This window comes from Miscanthus floridulus, chromosome 9, assembly GCF_019320115.1.
Source record: "Miscanthus floridulus cultivar M001 chromosome 9, ASM1932011v1, whole genome shotgun sequence".
Taxonomy (NCBI): domain Eukaryota; kingdom Viridiplantae; phylum Streptophyta; class Magnoliopsida; order Poales; family Poaceae; genus Miscanthus; species Miscanthus floridulus.
The window spans coordinates 9,123,135-9,135,094 of record NC_089588.1 but is presented as its reverse complement, the minus strand read 5'-3'; the positions used below and the strand labels follow the sequence as shown (position 1 = coordinate 9,135,094).

At 45.3% G+C, this 11,960-nt stretch overlaps 1 protein-coding gene across 1 annotated transcript; it reads right to left on the bottom strand.

The window, feature by feature from the left end:
- Positions 1 to 1,054: 1,054 nt before the first annotated feature.
- Positions 1,055 to 2,331, bottom strand: LOC136479185 (pectinesterase-like). The gene is made up of 2 exons (XM_066477131.1): positions 1,923 to 2,331; positions 1,055 to 1,818 (listed from the first exon to the last, which is right to left on the bottom strand). Exons 1-2 carry the CDS (start codon positions 2,329 to 2,331, stop codon positions 1,055 to 1,057), a joined length of 1,173 nt encoding a protein of 390 aa, XP_066333228.1.
- Positions 2,332 to 11,960: the final 9,629 nt, after the last annotated feature.

The window sequence follows — 11,960 nt, the reverse complement described above, 5'->3', positions numbered from 1 at the left end:
AGGCTCTTCCCCGAGTGTTGCACTCGGGGAAGGCTTCCCCGAGTGCAACTGGGCTTTCCCCGAGTGCAACCGGCACTCGGGGAATCCAGCGGTTCCTGTAGTGGTCGTAGACAATTTCAACTGTCTTAATTTGTTGCCATTTTATTTCTGTTTCTTCAGTGGCTTTATTTTCAATTTTGCTTGGTGTTGCGAGTTGCTCCCCAAACTTGCTTTTCTTTAATTTGGATCGTCCAGCCAGTGTGCTTTAGCAATGTTATTTTGGTGTTAATAAGCTTAGTCCGGATCTAGCTAGTCTTTGCGTTGGGGCTAAGATATTATTGGGTTATGATGACAAAGTAGCTTGCTAGTAGTCGGCCTTATATTAGCTGGAGATTGATCATCACGCGTACGTATGTACGTCCATGAGAACTAATCAACCAACATACATACATACATACATACATACATATAATAATATATGTACAATTAATTATTGGGTTATGAGAAATAAATAATAAACATGGCTGTCTCGAACGCCCATGCATTCCCATTCCATTACTAGTTCAGAAGCAGAAAATTAAGCATTCAACTGTCTGCATATTACAGTGATGGAGACAGTGCACACAGATTAAACATGGCTGCCTCGCGCCTTACTAGCAAATCGATCGATCGAGATTCGAGACACACACACACAACTACGAGAGAGATCGAGACTGCAAGCTAATGAACCAAGACACGACCGACGAAGATCCATCGATCTGTCCATCGACGAGCTGAGGACGGATCGAAGAACATACTACACACAACAAATTAACTAAACAAACGCACACACACACAATAAGAACACGAAACTAACAAGTACGTACTACTACTCACTCCGATCCAGCAGACTGCTGCTGAGATTCAGAGGCAGGCAGGCTAGGCAAGATAGCTACTGGTACGTACGGTGCTTCCATGCACGCACAAGCATGGACATGGATCTGTCGTCGTCGCTGATGGAGATGGCCGGACTGCTCGATGATGATGAGGACGGAGGTCGGAGATCGGAGAGGTCGGAGGTCGGAGGTCGGAGGAGCTAGGTCTTGCTAGCACTTGCCCTTGTTGGAGGGGCTGGGCACGCCGGGTCGCGGATCAAGCCGCGTGCGTAGGGGATGATGTCCCTGCCCTCCTTGTCCTTGGGCATCCAGGCGCTGGCGTTGACGAAAGGGTCCGCGGTGTACTGTGCCGCCTCGCCCCAGTCGGTGACGACGCGCACGGCGGTGGTGTTGATGCGGCGGCTCGTGTCGGCGCCTGGCCCGTAGTTGGCGTACTCCAGATACACCACCGTGTCTGCAATGTGGCCGTTGCTCCGGTTCCAATCCACCCAGCCGGTGAAGTTGACGATGGAGCCGAGGAAGGTCTCCATGAAGATCACGTGGGAGTGTTCCTTCCACGGGCGGCCGAGGAAGGTCTCCACCCCCGTGAGGTTCGCGCCCTCGTCGGCGGTGACCGAACAGTTCTGGAACGCAAACCCGGATCTGTCCAAGGGCTTGCTGCGCCCCTGCGCGGTGACCACGTTGCCGGGCTTGCTGGCGCCGGAGCTGCGAACCAGGAGCCGGCAACCGAGGAAGGCCGCCCTGGCGTAGCCGAACACGAAGTCTACGGTGCCGCGGATGTCCGTCTCCAGATACATCTGGTCTCCGGTGTCGGCGTCGAGGGTATCCTGATACCCCTTGATCGAGCACCGGTAGACCACGGAGAAGTGCGATCTTGACAAGAGCGCCACCGCCTGCAGACCCTCTGGGCCTGGCGTGTTCTGGATCGTGAGGTCCTGGGCCATGAAGCCCTTCCCATGAACACCTGCACCATGCATGCGCAACAAGCAAAGTCAAGAAACATGCTCATGCATGCATGGGTGATCGACAAAGGAGACGCGCGTGTGATTGAGGATGATCGGCACTTACTCACGGTAGCAGTGTCCGGCGTGCTGAGGTTGTGAAACCGGTGGCTCTTGTTCCCGGTGATCACCGTCTTCCCGGCGCCTTCTCCGATCAGGATCACATGCTTCCGGATGATGTTTACAGTCTCATTGTACACTCCCTCCTTGATGAATATGGTGAGAATACTTTGCTCGCTACCAATTTGGTCCTCTTGCGCCGCCAAAGCAGCGGTGATGCTGGCAAACTGGCCGTCGCCGCTGGTGGCGTTCTTGGCCACGACAACGCGCTTCGTCCCCACCATTTCTCCGAGCGATGGCCGCGCTCCGCCCAGGGCCAGAAGCCGCTCGACCCAGAGCGGCAGCTTGCCACCGCCCAGCGCCTCCGTGTCCGTGCTGGTGGAGAGGCCGTGGCCGCAGCCGCCGACTGTTGGCATTGGCGGCAGCGTCACCGCCGTGGCTGCAGGCGGCCAGTGCCCATTGCCGCCTGTCGTGGTGGGCGGCGCTTCCGTGTCCGTGGTGGAGAGGCCGCTGCCGCCCCCGCCTACAGAGTCACCGCCATGGCTGCGGGCGGCCAGTGCCCACTCTCGCCTGTCGTCGTTGGCGGCGCCTCCGTGTCGGTGGTGGTGAGGCCGCCCCTGCGGCCAAGTGTTGGCAGCGTCGCCGCTGTGGCAGGCGGCCGCACACCGCCCCCGGTCGTCGTTGGGGCAGGGCCTCCGAGGTACCGGAGGTGCCACCAGGAGCCATGATGGTGGCCATCAGCAGGCATGCAAGAACAAGCGATGTGGAAGTAGCTTGCGCCATTGCTTCTTGATGGATGGATGGATGGAGCTGCTCACAGTGAACCGAGCTAGGTCCTTTTATGCAGGAGCAGGAGAGACTGCCCAGGGAAGACGACATGCTACGTACCATGCTACGTACAACTATATATATATATATATATATATATATATATATATATATATATATATATATATATATATATATATATATATATAGAACTACCTCCAGCTGGCTACAAAATAACTTATTCTGTAGCAACTTTGAGTTACGATAATTACTATGTTAATTTACGAGATTTATAGTAACTCCTTACTAAGTGGTTTACTATAACATTATGGTAAATATTCTCATATGTTATAGTAACCCAACTATCGTAAATATGTATTGACATTATAGTAAATTAATATATAAAATTATCGTAAATGGAGGTGACTACAGAATAACTTATTTTGTAGCTGGCTACTAAATATACTCGTCCATATATATATATATATATATATATATATATATATATATATATATATATATATATATATATTGCTCAAAGACCCACATGCTACGTACGTATATGATGCATGTATGATCAATCTCTTCTACACCTATCGATACGGCCTGACGACTACCTACTACCATGCGCCATAGTATTAATGTCTTCTCTGCTTCTCCTAAAGTCTTCTCTCCATCACCTCCTGAAATATCAAGAGCCGGATCACTAAAACATTTGTTAACTCTATCCACTGAGACGCTAACATATTCAGGTGGTATTATTGCTCCATGAATTCTTGGTGTCTTGGTAGGATCTGGAGGAGAAAAAACACCGAGAGCCACCATGATTGTGGCATTCTCTTTTGAAATATGTAGCTCACATGATGTAAACGATGTAGTGATGTCATCCACGGGAAAACGTAGCATTGCGTCAACTTGATTTGGCAACTCCGTGGAAGCGCAACTGCTTTTCAACTGATCAGGGAGGCTAATATTAATGTTGATTCCTGGATCTGATGCCTGACTTTAGGCACTCATTGCTATTTGCATTTGCTTTATGATTTCGTCCTGCATTCTAACTTGCATGTCTTTTTCGCGCTCCTGTGCTTGAAGCAACGCCTCCCGTGACTCACGACCATATTCCTACAACCTGTTGATCCGCGCTGCATCCTCATCCTTCCTTCTCTGCCGACTTCTGTAGGTATCTCTGTCGTTAGGGAAATCATGCTCCCAAGAAATGTTTCATCCTAAACCTCTTGTTCGGCCACTGTATTCAACAGTCCCGATGGCATACGTCAGTTCATCCTTCTCTCTATTGGGCCTGAACGCACCAATAGCTTTAGCTTGTAGAGCATAAGAAAATCTTTGTGTTGCTCTTTCAAGTTTTGGGCCATGAACCAGCTTCCCGGTCTCTAGGTCCAGTCTTCCCCCATGAGCGAAAAATTAATTCTTCGCGCGTTTGGGCCAAGTGATTCTGGTGTGATACCCTTGGCAAGAATGTTCGCTTCCATTTTTTCCCACTTGAGAATGGCAGTCGCGTAGCCACCAGATCCCATGCCATGGTGGTATACCTTTTGTTGGGCATTCTCTTGGTTCCTTCTCACCCGTTCCTCACTCTCTTCCGATGTCTTGTGCTGTACAAAATCATTCCAGTAGGGCCTCAACTTCGCGAGCGGGCCCGTAGTATTGAAATTGGGCGTTAGGTTCTTCTTGACGTATTTCGTGTATAGGGATTTCTTCCAAGTCTGAAATTGTGTGGCCATCTTCTTCATAGCCCACTTTCGAACTAGCTCCTTCAATTCATCATCGTTGATATCATCATAAGCATCCGCTTGCAACGTGAAATATTGAAGGATATCATCCCAAATTAAATTCTTATCAAGATCAGAGACAAAACTAACATGAGGCTCGTTGATCTTTTGCTTCCATTCACGAGCACTGATCGGATGTCTGTCCCTTACAAGATACCCATAGTGTTGCATGAATTTCCTTGCATGTGGACCAAATGGTTCGCCTGTCTCGATATTGAATTCCGATATTATGTAGCACCCCTCCAATGGCTTTTTCGGGCCTCGAATATTTTTTCTTTTAGCCGTTGTGGTCGTCGATCCAGAGGGCTATGTATAAAAAATATCATGTGTACACATAATAGATGATAGATATTCAAATATATATATAATATTCAAATATATATATAAATATATATACCTCGCCAGTATTTTCTTGCACAATATTTTCTTGGTTATCTTCAAGAGCCAGGTATTGACTCCCGTCATCTATATCCTGCTGGCCACCATCGGCAAATTGAGTGCCGGTGTTGATAATATTCATCATTTCTTCATTCATGTTGTCTCTCGGGGCAGCCATCTAGCTTTTACTCCACTAGATATATCTATACAAAATAAAAACTATATCTATAACATGTTTAAATAAATAACCATCCGTACTAGTTGACCTTACTTACGTGATCATCTCGGCGAGCATTTTTCCACCGGACGGCACCGTACTTGGCCACGGAAGAGCTCCGATTCTACGATAAAGGGAACACGGTCTTCCACGACCGTTGCCGCTTTTCCTCGTAGAATCAAAGCTCCTCCTTGACGTCCGTTATCGCTCGGCAGAAAACATGCTAGCCGAGATGATCACGGTCCGCCAGCTCAACTAGTACGGATTTTCTATAATTTTCTAACTATTTTCTAAGTTTTTCATTTCATGAAAAAATTAATTCTAAAAAATAAAAGGCATGATTTCTAAGTATTTCATTTCATGGAAAAATTAATTCTAAGTGACCTGCTCGACATCAGCGAGCTCGCGGGCGTTTCATGGAAAAATTAATTCTAAGTGACCTGCTCGACAAAATTGAGAAACAACACACGCTCTCATGACCTCACACATCTTATAAGATCACGTAAGCCGCCGCTTGTCGATCCAATCCGACGGGGTTTCACCAGCACTGAGCGTCGTTTAGGTTGCCTTTTATTTCTAGCTCAAAAACATGTTTAAATACATAACCATCCGTACTAGTTGACCTTGCTTACGTGATCATCTCGACGAGCATTTCTCCACCGGATGGCACCGTACTTGGCCACGGAAGAGCTCTGATTCTACGATGAAGGGAACACGGTCTTCCACGACCGTTGCCGCTCTCCCTCGTAGAATCAAAGCTCCTCCTTGACGTCCGTTACCGCTCGGCAGAGAACATGCTAGCCGAGATGAACACGGTCCGCAAGTTTTTCATTTCATGGAAAAATTAATTCTAAAAAATAAAAGGCATGATTTCTAAGTGAATAGTACATTTAATTACAAATCTAACAGTATCAGAATTTTCCAATTTGCATTATAATAATTCAAATTTGTTAGTCAAATATTGGTCAAAGATATTAAAGTTCGATTCTTGATATACGTGTGCGCCTTATAAAAAATAGAGGAACTAATCTATAAATTGAACACTTATCATATTTTTTCTTACTTATATGCCGAATTGAGTAGCAAATTTTTATAACTGTTTACCGATTTGGTAAATAGATTTTATCGAAATACATGTGAAATTTTGGTATGGCATACCCTTTAACAAAATTCTAGATCCGCCACTGATCACTCACATACATGTTCAACATGATCATCGTTATATATCACACACATATATACACATATATACACTGTATGTCATATATACACATATATACATGTTCAATTGAGTTTAGGCTGAATAAATCGACACTGATCATTAAATCTATCGCGTATCTTGCGCTAGCTGCTTGTCCTCCTGTTCAGCATCCTGGCTGTTGTCTTAATTTCTTCTTTGTTCAGCATCCTGGCTGTTGTCTTAATTTCTTCTTCTTTTCTTTGTTTTGTCTTACCTTGTTTATAATTGCATTGCAGATTGAGATTGTGACATTTTCCTTTATCCTAAACAGGTTCCATTGTCCTACACACGAAATTCCAACTTTCGCACTCTGTCTATGCTCAAATGAGTAGCAAATTAAATGGGTGATGACATACATGTTCAACATGATCACCGAGGACGAGGAAGGAGAGGATGCTGACATACGACACACGTGAACGACGGTGGCGAGGCCAGCGGGGCGTGACGGAGCTCCAGCGAGGGAGACGATGAGCGCGCGGCGATGCAGCGCGTGGAGCCGGGGACGACGCGCGAGTGACGAGGCGGTGATGACGAGGACGAGGCACTTCGGCGAGGACGAGTGACGAGGCGGTGATGACAACGACGGAGGTGCGGTTCCAGATCAGATCTGGGTGAGGGGCGAGGACGACGATGGCGGATTTGGATCTGCGTGTCGCTCTCGGACGGGAGAGGCGTGAGCCGGCCGGGCCGCCGACGGAGACGGCGAGAGAGGTGCGCGTGTGTGGAGGTGTTGCTGGAGGCGACGAGGAGCAGTGGCGGCGCGGTGGCTCTCGGCGAAGAACAAGAGATGATGGAGGCAGAGAAGAAGACGAGGCGATATATATATGTAGGGGATATTTAGTCCCGGATGAAGCCATGGACCGGGACTAAACGACATTTAGTCCCGGGTGGTGGTAAGAACCGGGAGTAAAGGTCTGACCTTTAGTCCCGGGTGCAGCCATGACCCGGGACTAAAGTTATTTTTTTGGCGGGCCGCGGAAACGTAGCCCACCTTTAGTCCCGGGTGCCACCCGGAACGTACCACCCGGGACTAAAGGTGGGCTACGTTTCCGCGGTCCGCCAAAAAATAACTTTAGTTTCGGGTCATGGCTGCACCCGGGACTAAAGGTCAGACCTTTACTCCCGGTTCTTACCACCATCCGGGACTAAAGGTCCTTTAGTCCCGGGCCATGGCTTCACCCATGGGCTTCAGTTGGCTTTCTGCCAGTTCTAGAAGTTTTGCCCTTTTTATATATTTCTTTTACATAAATATACATAGAGTTATTAATTGCCTAATAAATAAAATATTATCCAAAAAAATATAAAAAAAATCCTGGACTTGGTTTTGCATTATTATACACAACAAAAATTTGTAACTTAAACTCTTTTGTTTTACTGTATAAATATTTAACATAGTGTAAATAATAATTACAATTTGCACCATGCAAAAATATACTACTTGATTAAAATCATTAAAACTATTGTTTTCGACAGGAAATTAATTTTCACATCTTATTAACGTTGATCATTTGGTTTTTCATAACACATTCTCCACGGGAAATCTATACCGTCAAGCAGAAAATATGAAAACCATAGAAAATATGAAAACACGACAAAACAATCTGAAATCACAATTATTACATAATAGGTCTAATACATCACCATATCAAGCCGGGACTAAAACAATTTTCACTAATTTTTTCACATCAGATGCATTGCTTTTGCTTTTTTGCTTTATGCGACATGGAAATCCCACCATCAAACACAAATTTAATCTGAACATAGATAAAAAAAAAGAAAACACCTAATAAACATCTCTAAATTCACAATTATTATATAATACCTCTAATACACACTATTAAACATCACTATATATATATATATCAAGCAGGCACAGTAGTGAACTTCTTCTTAACGTATATCCCTTGGTTATGATCGTGCTGTAACCATGAAGTGTTCTCATCATTTAGCTAGATGCTTGGGTCTTTGCTCACTGTGAAGGGTGAAATTCGGTCATCCTTTTCATAATCTTCTGATATGTCTGACTTGTCTTCAATTCCGACGATGTTTCTTTTCCCTAAAAGAACTATGTGGCGCTTTGGCTCATTGATTGGGTCGTTGTTGTTTTTCCCTCTCTTCGGTTTTGTAGACATGTCCTTGACATAGAACACCTGATTCACATCCTTGGCAAGGACGAACGGTTCGTCTTTGTACCCAATATTGTTGAGGTCCACGGTTGTCATTCCATACTGGTTGTCGACTGCTACCCCGCCTCCAGTCGCCTTTACCCATTGGCACTTGAACAGAGGTACCTTAAAAGTAGGTGCATAGTTTAGTTCCCATATCTCCTCTATGCGGCCATAATATGTTTGCTTATTTCCATTAGGGTCGGTGGCATCTATGCGGACACCACTGTTTTGGTTGGTGCTCCTTTTATCTTGGGCTACTGTGTAAAATGTATTCCCATTTATCTCGTACCCTTTGTATGTGAGGATATGCCACGATGGCTGCCTAGCCAACAAATACAGTTGCTCATCAATACTCTTATCACCCTAACATTCTTTTCGCAACCAGTCGCTGAAAGTTTCCATGTGCTAACGTGTAATCAAAGCTTCAGACTTCCCTGGAAACTCGGATCGGAGCAACTCTTTATGTGTCTCGATATACGGATCCACCAAGGAGGAGTTTTGCACAACTATGTAGTGTGCTTTATTAAAATATTTGTCTTGCGTACCAATATATGTTTTCTTCCCTAGTGTCCCCTTTCCACTTATTCTCCCCTCGTGTCGTGACTCAGGAACACCAATCGGGTCAAGGTCGGGAATAAAGTCAACACAAAACTCAATGACCTCCTCTGTTCCATAGCCCTTGGCGATGCTTCCTTCTAGGTGAGCACGGTTGTGAACATATTTCTTTAGGAGTCCCATGAACCTCTCAAAGGGGAACATGTTGTGCAGGAACACAGGACCGAGAATGCTAATCTCCTTGACCAGGTGAACTAGAAGGTGTGTCATGATATTAAAGAAGGAAGGAGGGAACACCAACTCAAAGCTGACAAGACATTGAACTACATCATTCTGTAGTTTAGCTAGATCCATTGGATCAATTGCCTTCTGAGAAATTGCATTGAGGAATGCACATAGCTTCACGGTGGCTAGACGTACATTTGGAGGTAGAATTCCTCTTAATGCAACTGGAAGTAATTGCGTCATGAGCATGTGGCAGCCATGGGACTTTAAGTTTAGGAATTTCTTCTCTAGCATATTTATTATACCCTTTATATTCGAGGAGAATCCAGATGGTACCTTGATGCTTGCTAGGCATTCAAACATGCTTTCCTTCTCTTCTTTGCTAAGAGTGTAGCTGTCAGGACTTAAGTAATGGCGTCCATCATCTGTCTTCTCTGGATGCAGGTTGTCTTGTTCTTTCAAACACCGCAGGTCCTATCGTGCTTTAAGTGTGTCCTTAGGCTTCCCATACACACCCATGAAGCCTAGCAGGTTCACACAAAGATTCTTCGTCAGGTGCATCACATCGATCGTGCTACGGACCTCTAGGACTTGCCAATAGGGTAGCTCTCAAAATATGGACTTCTTCTTCCACATGGGTGCATGACCGTCGGCATCGTTCGGAATAGGTTTGCTGCCATGTGCCTTTCCAAATACTACTTTCACATCCTTGACCATATTGAGTACATCCTCACCAGTTCGGTTGCCCGGCTTGGTCTGGTGGTCTGCCTTACCTTTAAAATGCTTGCCTTTCTTTCTTAGGGGGTGATTCGCAGGAAGAAATCGACGATGGCCAAGGTACACGACCTTTCAACATTTTTTCAAGAATATACCTTTAATGTCATCGAAACAGTGCGTGCATGCATTATATCCCTTGTTTGATTGTCCTGAAAGATTACTTAGAGCAGGCCAATCATTGATTGTTACGAACAACAATGCTCACAAGTCAAAGTGCTCCTGTTTGTGCTCATCCCACACACGTACACCTGGTCTGTTCCACAAAAGTAGAAGTTCTTCAACTAGTGGCCTCAGGTACACATCGATATCGTTGCAGGTTGCCTTGGGCCTTGGATGAGCACTGGCATCATAATAAACTTACGCTTCATGCATAACCAGGGATGAAGATTGTAGATACATAGAATAACAGGCCAAGTGCTATGACTACTGCTCTGCTTCCCGAAAGGATTCATACCATCTGTACTTAAAGCAAACCTTAAGTTTCTTGCGTCATTTACAAACTCCGGGAATTCTCTATCGATTGCTCTCCACTAGGACCCATCAGCAGGGTGTCTCAACATATTGTCTACCTTACGATCTTCTTTGTGCCATCGCAACAACTTTGCATGGTCTTTGTTTCTGAATAGACGTTTCAAGCGTGGTATTATAGGAGCATACCACATAATCTTGGTAGGGATTTTCTTCGTGGGACGTTCGCCCTCAACATCACCAGGGTCATCTCGCCTGATCTTATATAGCGATGCATGACATACCGGGCATGCATCTAACTTCTCGTACTCCTCGCCACGGTAGAGGATGCAGTCATTAGGACATGCATGTATCTTCTAGATTTCTAATCCCAAAGGGCAGACTACATGTTTTGCTCCGTACATAGTGACGGGCAATTCGTTATCCTTCGAAAGCATCTTCTTTTGGATTTTCAGTAACTCCCCAAATCCCTTGTCAGATACACCATTCTTTGTTTTCCATTGCAGCAATTCCAGTGTGGTACCCAACTTTTTCTGCCCCGCATCACAAGTTGGGTATAGCAATTTCTTGTGATCCTCTAGCATGCGCTCGAACTTGATCTTCTCCTTTTCACTTTCGCATTCTCTTTGTGAATCATGAATGGCCTGACCAAGATCATCAGCGGGCTCATCTTCTACCACTACCTCTTTTTCAGCTTCCCCCATTGCAGTATCATTGAAGGCACCATATTCAGCAGTAATGTCATCATCGTCCCATTGTTCTTCACCTTCTTCCACTATAACCCCGGTTTCTCCGTGCTTCGTCCAACAAATATAGTTTAGCATGAAACCCGACTTCAACAAATATGAATGAAGACTCCTTGAGCTAGCATATTCTTTTAAATTCTTACATATGGCACATGGGCAGCACATGAAACCATCGCGTTTGTTTGCCTCGGCCACACGTAAGAAAGAATGCACGCCCTCAATGAACTCTTGGGAGCGGCGATCAGCATTGTACATCCAATGCCGGCTCATCTACATTACATGACATACATACCGTATTAAAACCTAGAACATAATTAGTTAATTATACGACATGCATGCCACCACACAAGGTATTAATTTATGAAAGTCTCGCTACAATGTAGACAATCCCAACTACCACTAAAAAAACTAAAGCTAAAATGCACTTCAGCAGCATAAGGATCTCGCGACCAATCCCAACTAAAATAGACAGATTATGTGTTTGATCAACATCTATGGGCTTCTTCCGCAGGATCACTGCCTCATCAGCCGCCGTAGCCGCCTGTGCAAGAGAGTTTTGCATGTGTTCAACATACTCTTCCTCCCAGTACCAGCCTGAACATCCAGTGCCATCCCACTGAAATTAAAACAAAAAATTAGAACTTTAATCGCAATCATCATGAAAATAAGTATAAATTAACCATAATCATCAAATGCGACAAAATAACTCACAT